Here is a 15,110-nt window from a genome sequence, read left to right on the forward strand (position 1 = left end):
TAGCACAATAGACCTATGCCTTTTTCTTTAAGCAGCAAAGTGCATTTTAATAAAATGAAAGTCATCACACCATAAAAATAAATATTTTGCTATTTTATCCATCATTACTGAAAGTAACACTATTATCAGATCAATCATGGGGCACACTCCTGTGCCAAGATGACAGTATAGACAGCACAGGGAAAGTCCAATAGTTTGGATTTGAGCAAGTTAGTGTGAACAAATGAAAATAATAGACTTTGTAAGTTCAAAGTCCAGACGTTGTTCTTTCAGGAGTGAATCTACCTTTTTGTCTTCACTGTTCACATGTTTGAATGACTGTTGACACATAAACACTACTGGACACTTTTCTTTTGTAGAAGCATTGATTTTTATTAAAACTCTAGGTGCTGTGACATTTGAGCTGGTCATGTGACACGGCGCAGTCGCCCCCTCTGAAGCCCATATGTGCTCCAGGCCGTGTGAGCAGGACACTGCAGGACAGACTACAGAAGAGTGCTACAAAGAGGCCTATGGAGGAAGGATCCTGGGAATAAAGAAACACCCAGTTTGACTATAAAAGTGATGTTCCAGCATGAAAAAACAAGTCACAGTACAGTCTGCTTGTGCAAAGAGCATATAGTCAGGTTCCTCGCCTGGACTTGTCCAGAGCACGTTCACGCTGTGTGAGGCTGGCTCCTACATGATCCGGGCTGCTAGTCCCACACTCTTAAAAGCTTTTGCACTGTTTCTGGTGTGTGTGTCTGCCATTTCAAACGAGTCCTAAAGCCGTGATCCAAGCAGCACTGATATGTTTGACCTAGGTCCTGTGGTGCAGCACAGAGCAGGAGAGGAGCTGGAGCTCTGAAGGCGGCCAGGCTTTACCAGCATTTAGTGTGGAATCAAAGCTCATGAAGATGTTCTACAAAGCCCAAGCTTTTAGTCACTTTTTATCTTTTGAAAGTGTGTCTCATATTGTTGTAGTCTGCTGCATAAATGTTTAACATAGAAGAGCTCTTCTTTATCTCTTCTATAATATGGTGCAGGTGTCGTATGGAGCTGGCTGTGGTGACGGCGGCTGCTCTGATCACGTCTCGAGTCCCATGTGAGGCACGATTGCCAGAATGTTAGATAAATGCTCCTTTAACAAGCAAAGAAAAGGCAAAGTGAAGATAGATGCATAAATATAAACATGTTTTTTAATGAACAATAACTGATGAAAGTACATTATTTTTTATGTGATCTTGTATTAGTATGCACAGTTTATATATTAATCTTTGGCGATCCACTATCTTAGACCATGAATAAATCAAAACCAGGCAGATCCATGGTTATTCTGTTCATTTAGACCCATTATTACCATAGTTAAAGGTCAAAGTGATAATGGCTGTACTTCACAGAGTTAGATCACTCAGAGTTTGTTCACTCTGGCTGTGTACAAATGGCCAAACTATCCCCTGCATAGGCCACTATTTAGTCATGCCATTTTTAATGATGACCAAATGTCCAGTATGTGAAAAAGTTCCCTCAATGCACTTTAAAAAGTAGTGTCCAACGTTGGTCCCTAGCAGTCATTATAGACCATAATGCATTGCAAGAGTTGGAAAAAAAAAATGTAGACAGCAACATGTCTGGACACAACATGACTGAAATTAAATAAAAGTGCTGGTTTATCGCACAGTTGATCCTTGATTGTGAATTAAACACTCTCACATAAGTTATTGCTTAAGATTACCTGTTAATAATTTCATAATTCCAACTCAGACAAAAAAGAATAATCCAGTCTGTTTTCGCGAGATTATATATATATATATATATATATATATATATATATATATATATATATATATATATATAGAGAGAGAGAGAGAGAGAGAGAGAGAGAGAGAGAGAGAGAGAGAGAGAGAGAGAGAGAGAGAGAGAGAGAGAGAGAGAGAGAGATTTGGCCTGTAACATGTAGCAAAGCTCATTGTACAAGTTGTTTTCCAAATGCAAATTAATAATTTATTTGTTAAATTTCACTTAAATAACAACAGAACAGAAGAATTTTGAACAAGGTTTACCCTTACCTATTTTAATATAAATACGTCACCTTCGGTGGGCCGGATTAATAAGTCCAAAGGGCCGTGTGTGGCCCCTGGCTGTACTTTGCCTATGTCTGCCCCAGAGTCAGATTCAAACACTGGGTCTGATCTGATCTGTGGCCAGCCAAACTGACAAACAGGCCAAACAAACTGCCCCTCGAAATGTGCACTATCACAGACTTTAAATCCAGCCTCAAAACCTATTTATTCAGACTGGCTTTGGCACTCAGTAATACATTGACAATTAACAATTAGTTTTATTTCACTGTTTAATGTTTTACATGTTTTTATAATGTTGATTTATTAAGTTGAAAGACCTCACAGAGGCTAAGCAGCTACGTGCTATCAATAACATGGTTGTTTTAAGTGCAAAAAGCACATTAAAACTCAAGATTCAGCTACATGTTTTGATAACTTAGTGGTTTAAAATAAAAATGAATGGGATATTTATTTCCAGAAGCAGAGGCGGGTGGTCACTGTTACGAATGTTATTGTTGTTACACATCCATATGATTTGCTGTATAATATATATGTAGCTGTTATATCTCACCCTGACCACTAGGGGGAGTATGAGGCTTGTCACACTGTCGGGCAGCAGCTGTAGTGTCTTGGGTGCGCTCGCGGACAGCCCTCACATCCGCTCCCTTTCCTCCTGCGTCTGGTGTTGATGTTTCACAGGTTCCACAGACTCATCACTGCGCCGTTTTTCCACTGTCTGAGACCCTACCTGTCCCTGCGCACCTCCCGAAAGCTCTCCTCCAAAATGTCCTTCCAGTACCCCCAGGCTTTCCGCGACGAGGCAGTGGTGAGTGGAACGAGCTAGCGGGTTAGCCTAGCATGCTAACGTGCCGGCTGCTGCTTCATCATGCTTTCTACGGCTGTTCATTCATTAGGACGGCGGCTTTGTTAGCGTGCTAGTTAGCTTAGCACTGTCAGACGCCTTTGTTTACATTTGCATATTCAAGATTGTCAACTGCTGCTGTCAAAATATGGCTTTAGTGTGAAATTAGAGGAGTGAAATATCGAGTATAGTTGACGTTTTAGAGGAAGTATTTTCATTAGTATTTGTGTTTTAGGTTGACAACTATCATGGACAAAAAGTACCAGATCCCTACAGTTGGCTGGAGGATCCTGACAGTGAGAAAACACAGGTAAGTCACAGATAATTATATGAATACAACAAGAAAATTTGAATGGGAAAAGTGTTGATTTATAGAAATTGAAAGCTGTACATAATATTCTGTGGTAATTTCTAAATCTAAGAGCTATTGAATTCAAATTGAATGCTTGCATTCATCCTAAACCAACATGTTACACGTTAAGGCTGCAAATAACATTCATTTTATTTTATACGTTGTTGTTTTTTTTTTTACAAACAAAACCGTTTCCAAAGTACTGCACATAGACAAAACAATAAAAAGAAACATGACAACTTAAAAAAAAAATGCCCTGTTTGACTAGTAGTTGAGAAATCAGTGATTATTTTTTTGTCAAGTTTTCTAAAGATTATAAATATTCTCTCAATCTGACATGGGGCAAAAATCCTTCCGTCTCCTTTGCCTTGAACCTTTGAAAGCTACATCATAAGGTCAACAATAAGGACCAAGGAGGAGTAAGGAGCAGTGAGGAGAAGGAGCTATAGCTACTTTTGGTAGATCCGAATAACCAGCAGCAAGAATGACAGCTGTTCAGTAAAAACAGACTGCAACAAGCACATCATGCTCCACTACTGCACTGAGTTTTACAAGAATTATTTAAACTTTCCAATCTTTACAGTCAATTTTTCATCAGACCAGCACATAAATAACCCCATCACCGTATATGAGTGAAATGTCCTTGCGCTAAACCTGCTCATGTATGATCTTAAATGAATATATAAAAAACACACACAGAACAGATTCGCCATCAGCAGCACATCCCCTATCACAGAAAGAGCAAATATATTCAGCTAAGTCCTTTAGTCTGACTGCAGCAGCTGCTCTCGTAAAACAGAGCAGCTGCTATCTATTTATGCAAATTAGCAATGTGGTTTTTAGTTTTTGTTACACCTAAAGAAATATGCACAAAGGTGCAGTAAACACATCAAAAGATTATAATATCAAAGGGGCTGATGTGGCTCTATTGCAATTATGCTTAGTATGTTGTGAAGTTGAGTTTTTTATGCAGAAGATTTTAATTAATAATCTGGTGTAATGTATAAGTTGTTAGTATTGGGAAACTTTCAGTTTGATCTGTGCACTGACTTGTGGGATGCCTCATAGCTCCTTATTGCTGGTTAGGAGCCTCACGCGTTTCCTATGCTAAAGGAGCTATGAAAGGAAACATAATGTCTCCTTTCCTTACTCCTTCCTAACTTCACTGATCAACTGGGATGGTCCTTGTCATGGCTCATGACGATGGCTCATGTTTGAGGTCAATGATAAGGAAATGAGCTTCCTAGGTGCATTTAAGCCATTCGGATAGGGCCATTAGGCTCATATTATGTTATTTTCGGATCTATGATGGTCAGCACTCTCATTAGTCTAGTTTTTATTATGTGATATGAGGAAAATGTATTATCTACATAAAAAACATAAATGACCATGTTACACTATCATCTGATCTATGTTATAATGTTGTTTCCTCATCACAAACAGACCTGGAGTTGTGTTTTGTTTCATTCACAAATATTTAACACAAACCCTGCATATTTAGGCTGAGGTCTTCTCTCCAACAGAAAACACTCACCACCTTGTGATGTCATGCGGTAAAACAGGAAGTGCTATATATAACATGCACACACATAATATGTGTGTGTTACTCAAACGTGTGAATGAAACAAAACACAAAATGGCTTAAATGCATAATGGGACCTTTTTAAAGCTTCTAAATATAGAATATTTAAGAATAAAGTGTATTATTAATTAACTTTTTTTGCTTTTTTGACATTTTGAACTAATTGAGCTGATGATATAGGTCAGTTGGCATGTGGCTGTAGTTCAGAGAATAAAACTATAAACATATGATTACGATAATTTTTATGATCTTCTTGTGGCAATTATTCATCCCAAATAATTTAATAGTTTGAAGGAGTTGTTGTTTTTTTTATATTAATCTGAAACTGTAATATGGTATTTGCTATATGTACATGACATGCACATTAAAAAAAGACGAGTGGGAGGACATGTATCTGCATTGGACATGATTAATTTCTATTTTAAAATCCTGTCTGTTTGCTGTCTCTGTCCCAGGCCTTTGTCACAGCACAGAACCAGCTGACGTTGCCCTTCTTGGAGCAGTGTGAGGTCCGAGAGCTGTTCAAAGAGCGAATGACAGAGCTGTACGATTACCCCAAGTACAGCTGCCCGTTCAAGAGAGGGAGCAGGTGAGCAGAAACCTGTCACTGATTTAACTCTATTTAACTTTAAACCTTTTTGCTCTATAGAGTATTAAGTATGCTGTCTGCATTGTGTCAAATTTCATCAATTACTGACCCAAAAGTACAGCTGGGATGCTCTGCTCCATCTGACCCTCTTCTCTGCATCCTCTGTAATGACTATTACACATACAGTGTGAAAATGAATATGTCACGGTACCACAGTGGAGAGAAGTGGTTCACATGAAAGCCCCAGAAACAAACATTATTGTCAGTAGATTTGGGTAGAACATTGATTATGTGAAATATCTCATGTTTTCTCATGTATTTTGATTGGCAGGTACTTCCACTTCTACAACACTGGGCTGCAGAACCAGAGTGTCATGTACGTCCAGGAGAGTCTAGAGGCGGAGCCCACAGTGTTCCTAGACCCAAACACCTTCTCTGACGATGGAACAGTGGCACTACGAGGTACACAACCCAGTCTGATATAATGCACTTATTATATTAGTCTGTATGAACATGGGTGCTGCTGCTCACAAGGTGACCCAGGGCTGCTTTGGGTACAGAACCAGCCACTAAGTTTGTGCAGTGAATGAACGATGCATGAAATTGTGAAGAAATTCTATAAAGAGCCATATTAAAGGACCTGTACTTGATGTTGAACCATGAGTTAGGAATATGCTTTAGTGTCACTTTGATGTTGTTTAACTGGGATCCAGAATACACATTAAAACATTAAAAGTTCACAGAAGAAAACTGGTGTCCCTGTCATGAATGCACTGCTTGATTTAAAGGTGCTTTATCTTAACCAGAAGAGACTTAAATCATGTACAGGCCCTTTAAACTATATCAGCTACTATGTTGAAACAAATGTTGGAATAAAAATGGATGATTCCAAGTGTATCCTGGCCATAACTTTTCTATTAAAAATAAAGGAACAAGCAGGCTGTTTAATTCTCATGTTGTTTCCACGTTGCTGCAGGCTACGCGTTCTCGGAGGACGGGGAGTACCTGGCCTACGGCACCAGTGCCAGCGGCTCTGACTGGGTGGAGATCCGCTTCCTCCGGGTGGAAGGGGCCGTGCCTCTGGAGGACCGGCTGCTCAGGGTCAAGTTCAGCTGCATGTCCTGGACCCACGACGGGAAGGGTCTCTTCTACAACTCCTACCCCGAGCAGGAGGGCAAAAGTGACGGTCAGCACTCTCATTAGTCTAGTTTTTATTATGTGATATGAGGAAAATTAATTATTATCTACATAAAAAATATAAATGACCATAGTACACTATCATCTGATTTATGTTATAGTGTTTCTTCATCATAATCAGACCTGGAGTTGTGTTTTGTTTCATTCACACATGTTTAACACATAAACCCTGTATATTTAGGCTGAGTTCTTCCTTCAAACTGAAAACATTCTATTTTACCTTGTGATGTCATGTGGTAATTACTGTAGACTTGACAATCTCACAAGGTGGAACAGAGCATTTTGGGCTTTGGAGATGTAGCCAGACTAATAATAGTTTCCCAGACATGTGTGAATGAAGCAAAACACAACTCCAGGTATGTTTTTGATTAAGTACCAACATTCTGACATGACTAAAATCTCATTGTGTCAGTTTTTAGTAATAAAGAAAAGGAAAAAGCATGTGACTTCTATTCATCAGTGAAGCCATTTTGAATTGAGTGAATTGTCTGTAAAACCTCTAGTTATTATGTGGCTGTTATGTGGCTGTACAGTTAACACTAACATTCACCTTGTGTATTTTGAACACAGAAGCATAGAAAATCATTTTAAACTAATGAACCGGTGCAGTGACCGCATATTGATCTAAACAAAGAGAGAGACCGCTGCACTAGGGTAAAAAAATCACTAGTGTAAAAAATAGTCCATTATTTTGCAATAAAACAAAAAAGTATTCCAAAAAACATTCTTGTTTATTTTTCATATAGTGTATTGAAAATTCTGTTCATACTTTTCGAGATTCTTGTAATAGAAGTGTATTTTCTCTCCTCAGGCACAGAGACGTCGACAAACCTGCATCAGAAGCTGTACTATCACGTGCTGGGGAGCGCTCAGGCCGAGGATGTGCTGTGTGCAGAGTTCCCCGAGCAGCCTAAGTGGATGAGCGGAGCCGAGGTACTGCTCTTCTTTACTGTTAGTGTGTATGTTAAAAAATAGGCTAAGCAGGTCCCAGTGAGTGCATTGAGAAGAGGGCGGAGATAGGGGGTAGGGGAACGCAGGACAACATTACAGAATGACTCAAACAGGCATAAATCAATCAATATCCAACTCTGAGTAAAGTAATGGTGAGGGATCATTGTTATAACAGGGTTAAAAGCTCATACAACTGGATTTTGACATAATCTGTCCCTTTAAGTTTTACTTTCATTAAATAATTTCAAGTCAAACATTTTGGATATGTAAATATTTGCAAGTAAAATGGTGTTGTCTCTTCCCTCTTCTGTGCAGGTTTCAGACGATGGGCGTTACGTGCTGCTGTCCATCAGAGAGGGCTGTGATCCAGTCAACAGACTGTGGTACTGTGATCTCCAGACGCAGCCTCAGGGAATCACAGGTCAGAGCTGCTGCTTTTATTAAGTTTGAATAACATTTGCTTAGCATTTCTTTCTTAAAGGCCTGGAACAAATGTTCATTGGATTTCTATATAGGAGCCTTTCAAATCACCCAAAGCACTTAATTAATTCACTCTACACTCAGTGTAGATTGACAGTGTAGTTAAACCACCACTATCAGCTCCTCTGCTTAAGGACACAACAACAGTTTCCCCTAGGGCCACTTTGCAGCTCTGATTTCCACCTGCCCCTTTATGATGCATCACAACAAACATGATCCTGATTGACTTAGAATTTCCATGTACTTTAATTTTGAATCTTTTATTTATTTAGTAGCCTACTAGAGATGTCAGCAGTATTGGATTAATTGTGGTTATGCAGGTCACAATATCATAAAATATAATAATCTGGACCATTTTGGAAACAAAATTAAGTAATTTCAATTCAATCTCCAGAAACGTAAACCTAACCATATAGTGCATTTTATGTGGCCATTTATCACTATAACTTTACTTTTGCATTAAGAAAGTTAGATTTCATAATGCTGGCCACATATGAGAGGTGTGATAATGGATTAGAATGAAAGAAAATAAAGGATCGTGTTTTGTGTAAACGTGGCTATTCATTAACTCGTGATGTTTCTTCTGACAATAATCGTAACACTAAAATTTAATATTGTGACATCTGTATAGCCTGTATTTGGTGATTTAAAAAACAAAAATAATAATAATTAGTTTATCCTTTCTGACTGTCCCTTGCTATGTTCTGCAGGCCTTTTGCCGTGGGTGAAGCTGATCGATAACTTTGACGCAGAGTACGAGTATGTGACAAATGAAGGCACAGTGTTTACATTTAAGACCAACCTGGAGGCTCCGCGATATCGCCTCATCAACATCGACTTCTCCTGTCCAGAGCCAAGCAGCTGGAAGGAGCTCATCCCACAACACGACAAGGACGTTATAGGTGAGAACATTGATTTGAACATGTTCAGTTATAGATTTTACTCATGACAATTGCAATGCAGATTTATTGTTAATTACAAAAACACTGGAAATGATGGAAGTTACTTATGTTATAATTTGGTGCTTTGGTTCTCAAGACAATTATCCAATCAGAAAGCAGAAACCTAAAAGGACTCTCTGATGTAAATGGTCACTACCTAAACCCCAGCACCTGCAGATAATCATGGCTCAGTGCTAGTGCAGCCTCTGCAGCTCAGTGAGTGAATTCTGGAGGTTCTTTCACATGAGGCCTATCCATAAACTGAGAATGAGACACACTTGTATGTGTCTCTTTCTGCAGGTTAAGGCTCTGGCAACACAGATTCAGTTGTGTTTATAGTAGCTTGCAAATTAGATAAAGATTGTTTTTCCCCAGTTGAGCATCTTGTAGACTGTGTGCAGTGGTCTGATGTTGTTACAAAGTCATATTTTTACATCTCATTATAAAGCATTTTATTGATCATAAACCCGGAGAGAGCCAGAAGTGTTGCTACGATTGATGAAGCTTTGACGGTCCAGTCCATCGTACTCCACTTTGCTGTCTAGAGATGCTGTTCTAAAGCTGGGCCTGATAATTCATGCATGTGATGTCAATACTAGTGATGTGCCAGAGGGTGTGTGAGAGCTGGGAATTGGATTGATTGGATTGGATTAACTCAAACCCTATTGGCCCTATTCAAACCCTCCTTACAGTGAGCTGTAAAATTCTGTGCAAGGCTCTGCCCACAAGCCTATGTCACCCATGCTCCCACATGACAATGCTCCATAAATATACAAAAACATGAAACAAAACTATACATGGCAACTTTACAAACCTGATGTGATGTGCAGTAGTTTCATTAATGGCATGTACACTGATTGTAATGTGATAGCACTCTGAAGCTCTCTGAAGGAGGAGTGACTTAGCACAAAATAAATATAATTCACTTAAAACAAAAGAGTGCAATATTTAAGTGTTTGGATAACAAAGTTGACTGTTGTGTGTTCCTGTGTGGTGTGCAGTGTTTGCGACATGCACATACTCCAGCCTCCTGTTCGTGTGCTTCCTCCATGATGTGAAGAACGTGCTGAAGATGTACCAGCTGAGCTCCGGGGAGGAGCTCCGGACTTTCCCACTGGATGTGGGCTCCATCGTGGGCTTCACTGGACGCAAGAGGGACACAGAGATCTTCTACTACTTCACCTCGTTCCTCTCTCCGGGTAAACTTTCGCTGTTTACGTTTACATCATTGAGCCCTTTACAAACAAGGCACCCGGGTGATCTCTGGGCGCTGTCCCCAACTCTTTTGCTCTGAGCAGTACATATTAAGGTATCCAAGTAGTAAGTATAGAAAATCGGATACTAATCGATAATAAAACTAGTATCACAACTAGATACTCATTTGAGCAAGTATCAATACTAAAAAAGTCACATTCACAGAAATGAACCTTTCCTGAATATCTTTAGAATGATCTTGAGATGTCTCAGAACAAGCATAAGACACATAGACTAGTATACACCCATGGACCACTATGAACCTACTGGACTGAGGGATAACAAAGATATAAGGACACATTGGAATAAATAAAAAAAAATAATGGTGAAAATTAGGGATGCACGTTAATATTGATCACTGATAATTATCGTCTGATAATAGCAATTATGACGTCACGCGATAATTCCGATACTGTCTTTTTGATTTAATGTGATCATTGGAAGCAAAAAATACACTTTCCCCCCGAGGTTTTCTTCCTCAGAGTGATCACTCTGAGCCCTAGCTCTGCGCCCTGCTCCAGCCACACACACACAAAGCAGCCCCGGTTAAAGAAGTAGCTTATCACCATCAGGTTGATGTACAACGCATTGACCAGTGCTAAGATGCAAATTTGAAAATCCAAATCTGTATATCTGGAATTGTGGCAAGTTTTAGAAGGTTATCTCTCTCTAAATCAGAAATAAAATGACTGTCTTCCTGTTTTTTCCAGCCATTATTTACCACTGTGACCTGACCAAGGAGCCTCTGCAGCCTCATGTGTTCAGAGAAGTCACTGTCAAAGGCTTCAACCCAGCAGACTACCAGACCACACAGGCAAGACCCTCTCCCACACACTTTATTTGCACCATTTATTACATTGCATTATTTATGACTATTATAAAAGCAGTTATTGTCATCACCCAGGTGTTCTACCCATCCAAAGACGGCACTCAGATCCCCATGTTCATCGTGCATAAGAAGGGCATCGCTCTGGACGGCTCTCACCCGGGCTTTCTCTACGGCTACGGGGGCTTCAACATCTCCATCACCCCCAGCTACAGCGTGTCCCGCCTCATCTTTGTCAGACACCTGGGGGGAGTGCTCGCTGTGGCCAACATCAGGGGAGGCGGCGAGTATGGGGAGACCTGGCACAAAGGTGAGGAGGCTGTTGAGGCAGAATTTGGTGCTAACTATTCAACATGTGAATATAGACGTGTCTTATGATTATTATCTACAAATGGGGCTGAATTTTTTGACTAGCATTGCAATTACGTTTCAGTTTGTAATATGTTTCATTTGAATTCTTTTCAAAGTTCACATTTTAAGCATCATTCAGGAGCATTAACATTTTAGAGAAGATATGAACTGCTAAACTCATCCGATGCATTTCAGAACATGTTTGTAGAGGTCTAAACTACAGGGCTAAACAAGCAGTCCTTCCAACTCAAAGTGCAATTTTGATTTAGACTGTGATGAGTCTTGTAAATGCAGGACCTGTTGGCTTGAAACAAATGGAAACAATATTGCAGTTCTTCTCTGTATGTGTTTTTTCCTTTATAATATTTGATATATTTTACATCTGGTTTCATGACCTGCCAACGCTTTTTACAATACTTAAAAAATGTGTTTAGTCTGAAATTGTATCCTGTCTCTATGATTTCCGATGGCCATGAGTGCATACAGTCATACATGTCAAAACCAACATGGTTTAACTTTGGTCCGTTTAAATCTGAGATGAGAGAATAGATTTTGTTCTGAATTATTTCCTAGATTAGAAAAAAATCTATGCCATTTATAGTTTTACCATTTATATTTACCATTTATAGTTAGTTACTCCTATTTTCAACTATAAAACTTAACGTAAACACACAAAATGGGTGGGCCTTTTTTTTTTTTTTTCCTGAGGGCCATATTTGAATCCAGATATGTAGTCGAGGGCTGGACCAATGTGATCACTGGTGTATAATAAGCAAATTAGATCTGCTCCAGCGATGCACCGTCCAACACAGATGACGATACTTTTAGGAAAATGTAACTTTCTTTAAAACACTGTTAACTTATTACGAAAGAGCCAGTTATGTTGTGTAACTTTTATTTATCTCCCAGATCACTACTGAACAGCTTTATATGAATAAAAGTTTAAACATTATGGGACGTCCTAGGCTAAAATCAGCCCTTAAATAGTCTTATTACATCCAATTAAAGGCCCAACCAAGATATCAACTGAACTGATATCATGGACCCAATCCAGCTTTCAGCATTGGCACTGATATTTGATGCCAGTATCTGTATCGCTGCATCCCTAGCCTACTCTATAAATTCTCACAACCAAAATTCTAATTCCAGTGCAGCCCAAACTAAATCCTGAAGTATTCAAAACACTAACAATATTTCGAATAAAGGTTATCTTATTAATTTATCTTCTAACAAAAACATTTGTCCTTTTTCTTTTCCTTTGCAGCGGGCATGTTGGCCAACAAACAGAACTGCTTCACAGACTTCCAGTGTGCGGCCGAGTACCTGATTAAAGAGGGCTACACCTCCGCCTCCAAACTCACCATCAACGGAGGGTCTAACGGAGGCCTGCTCGTGGGTGTGTGCAGACTGCTACTGCGGCTAGGGCCAAGGGGACAGTGAGGGCAAGGCTCAAGAGTCATTGTTTAACTTAAAACAAGACATCTGAGTGACTGTTTTCTGTCTGTTATTTTAAAAGCAATATTCAGTTCACAAAACATCTTTTAAGGATTTCATTTTAACAGTCCCATGAGGTCTAGACCACAGGGTTATCAGGCTTTAGACATACGCCTTGCCATTTGCTAACTGATTGGTAGACAAGTGAATATTGAATTCTACTCCCTAATAATGAATCCTTTTTGATGATTCTCTGCTTCTCTGCTTGTGTGTGCGTAGCGGCCTGTGTGAACCAGCGCCCGGAGCTGTTTGGCTGTGCTGTGGCTCAGGTGGGGGTCATGGACATGTTAAAGTTCCATAAGTTCACCATCGGACACGCCTGGACCACGGACTACGGCTGCTCCGAGGACAAGGAGCAGTTTGAGTGTCTCATTAAGTACGTGCTCATATCTCTCTCATAATATTACGCACACACATGGGTTAGCACGGTTACGACTCATAGTTTGTGTTATAGGACTGGGGAAGTAGGGTGGAAGTTCATCATGTATCCAGTGGACAGTGCTGCTGTACTGGCAAATATTCTGCCAAAAGTCTGTAGAGATCGATGTATTGACGAGGCCTGCCACAATAACAAATTTTTAAGTTAGATATGTTGCTGAAGTAAATATAGACAATAAACGATAATATTGGAACTAATTTATGCCACTGACAGAAAAACCTAAGAGCAGATTTAAACTACAGAAATTATTCTAAATCTACAATATTGTTAAAAAATCATGAGCAGCAATAAATAAACAGCATAATGAAACACTTTAATCGTTAGTTTGCATCTGTAATGAGTCATAGACGTTATTCAACCTTTTATGGCTTAAATGTGTAGCCAAAAAATTACCAAATATTTCCCAGTAGTGCAAAGAAAAAATACACACAATAAATACTGACCCCAAAACTATATACTTCCAGCTGTCATATATTGAATCATAAGTCGATATAGTCATTATTGTGACAGGTCTAGTATTGACAAAGACCATCATATTCATTGAAGACTAACAGCTGGCTACTCAAGTAAACATCAGCAAAAAAAGGTGTGATTACAACTTCCTTATGTTTTTATTGCATAAATACTCTATTTCTCTTGTTAACATGCTAATTTATATAGGATTCTCTAACAATGCACAAACACAAATCAAAATAGTATAATGAAAAAAAAAATATTGAGTAACATTACTTCAAAATAATTTTACTCCATTTTTATCTATCTATCTAATATACTCAATTAAAGTAGAAAAAGTAAGAGTAAAGTAAAGTAAGAGTAACTGTCTGCTTTTGACATCTGACTTACAATTTAAAGTAAATAAGTAACCATTAAATACTGCACAAAATATGGTATTTTCAAACAAATATTTCAAAGTAAATCCACCTGAGTAAATATAACTGCTTCATTACCTCTGTCCTCCCTGCTCTCCTGGCCTCCTCCTCAGGTACTCTCCTCTACATAACATCTGCGTGCCTGAGGGGAGCGGCGTGCAGTACCCGGCCGTGCTGCTCCTCACCGGGGACCACGACGACCGCGTGGTGCCCCTCCACTCGCTCAAGTACATGGCCACGCTGCAGCACGTGGTGGGCCGCAGCCCCCAGCAAACCAAGCCCCTCTTCATCCTGGTGGACACCAAGTCAGGCCACGGAGCAGGCAAGCCCACCAGCAAGGTCATCCAGGAGGTGGCCGACACGTACGCCTTCATCGCCCGCTGCCTCCACCTCTCCTGGGTCAAATAACATGCACGGCTGGACACATGCACACACAATGGCCAGTTTATTATGTACAACAGTATTTAGCTTATCAGTAAGTGACATCATGCTGGGGGTGTTCTGCATGTGTCCTCTATGGTGCAATGTTCAGCAGTTCCCATGGTTGCACAATGTACGCATCAACAAACACTGTCAAAAAAGTTTTAAGAACACTAAATGGATTTAAACCAAGCATTTTCAGGAGACTCTGAACCTGAGCGTTCATGGTCCTGTTTAGGAGTTTGATTTTCAACTTAAAGGTGAGAGCGACTAACTGAAAAACTGTTGGCTAATGCTAACTAGCCTTTGACTGTAATGTTATTTCAGAGGGAATTGTTTAATGGTACAAATCAGGTAACCTCTTGTAGTTCTAGCTAAGTCAGTTCTTTATGGTCAGATTGTGTTAAAACAAAACTCAGATAAAATCTAACAGCTGCAGACAGAGCAGTGTCCTACAGTTA

General features: G+C 39.5%; 1 protein-coding gene across 1 annotated transcript; it reads left to right on the forward strand.

Moving 5' to 3' along the window:
- The first annotated feature begins 2,719 nt into the window (after positions 1-2,719).
- LOC117392967 (prolyl endopeptidase-like) lies at positions 2,720-14,667 on the forward strand. Its single transcript, XM_033991139.2, has 14 exons — positions 2,720-2,868; positions 3,140-3,214; positions 5,294-5,427; positions 5,759-5,889; positions 6,404-6,613; positions 7,436-7,557; positions 7,891-7,996; positions 8,766-8,957; positions 9,998-10,195; positions 10,961-11,064; positions 11,155-11,386; positions 12,692-12,823; positions 13,141-13,297; positions 14,343-14,667. The coding sequence occupies exons 1-14, from the start codon at positions 2,731-2,733 to the stop codon at positions 14,635-14,637; spliced, it is 2,226 nt and encodes a 741-aa protein (XP_033847030.1). The 5' UTR covers positions 2,720-2,730; the 3' UTR covers positions 14,638-14,667.
- Positions 14,668-15,110: the final 443 nt, after the last annotated feature.

The sequence above is a fragment of the Periophthalmus magnuspinnatus genome, chromosome 24 (genome assembly GCF_009829125.3).
Source record: "Periophthalmus magnuspinnatus isolate fPerMag1 chromosome 24, fPerMag1.2.pri, whole genome shotgun sequence".
Lineage (NCBI taxonomy): Eukaryota > Metazoa > Chordata > Actinopteri > Gobiiformes > Gobiidae > Periophthalmus > Periophthalmus magnuspinnatus.

Bases quoted from the DNA above. Each gene is read 5' to 3' on its own strand.
- LOC117392967 (XM_033991139.2), top strand. From the start codon at position 2,731: ATGTTTCACAGGTTCCACAGACTCATCACTGCGCCGTTTTTCCACTGT. The intron at 10,196-10,960 runs GTAAACTTTCGC...TGTTTTTTCCAG, and splicing joins CACCTCGTTCCTCTCTCCGG to CCATTATTTACCACTGTGAC. The intron at 12,824-13,140 runs GTGTGTGCAGAC...GTGTGTGCGTAG, and splicing joins TAACGGAGGCCTGCTCGTGG to CGGCCTGTGTGAACCAGCGC.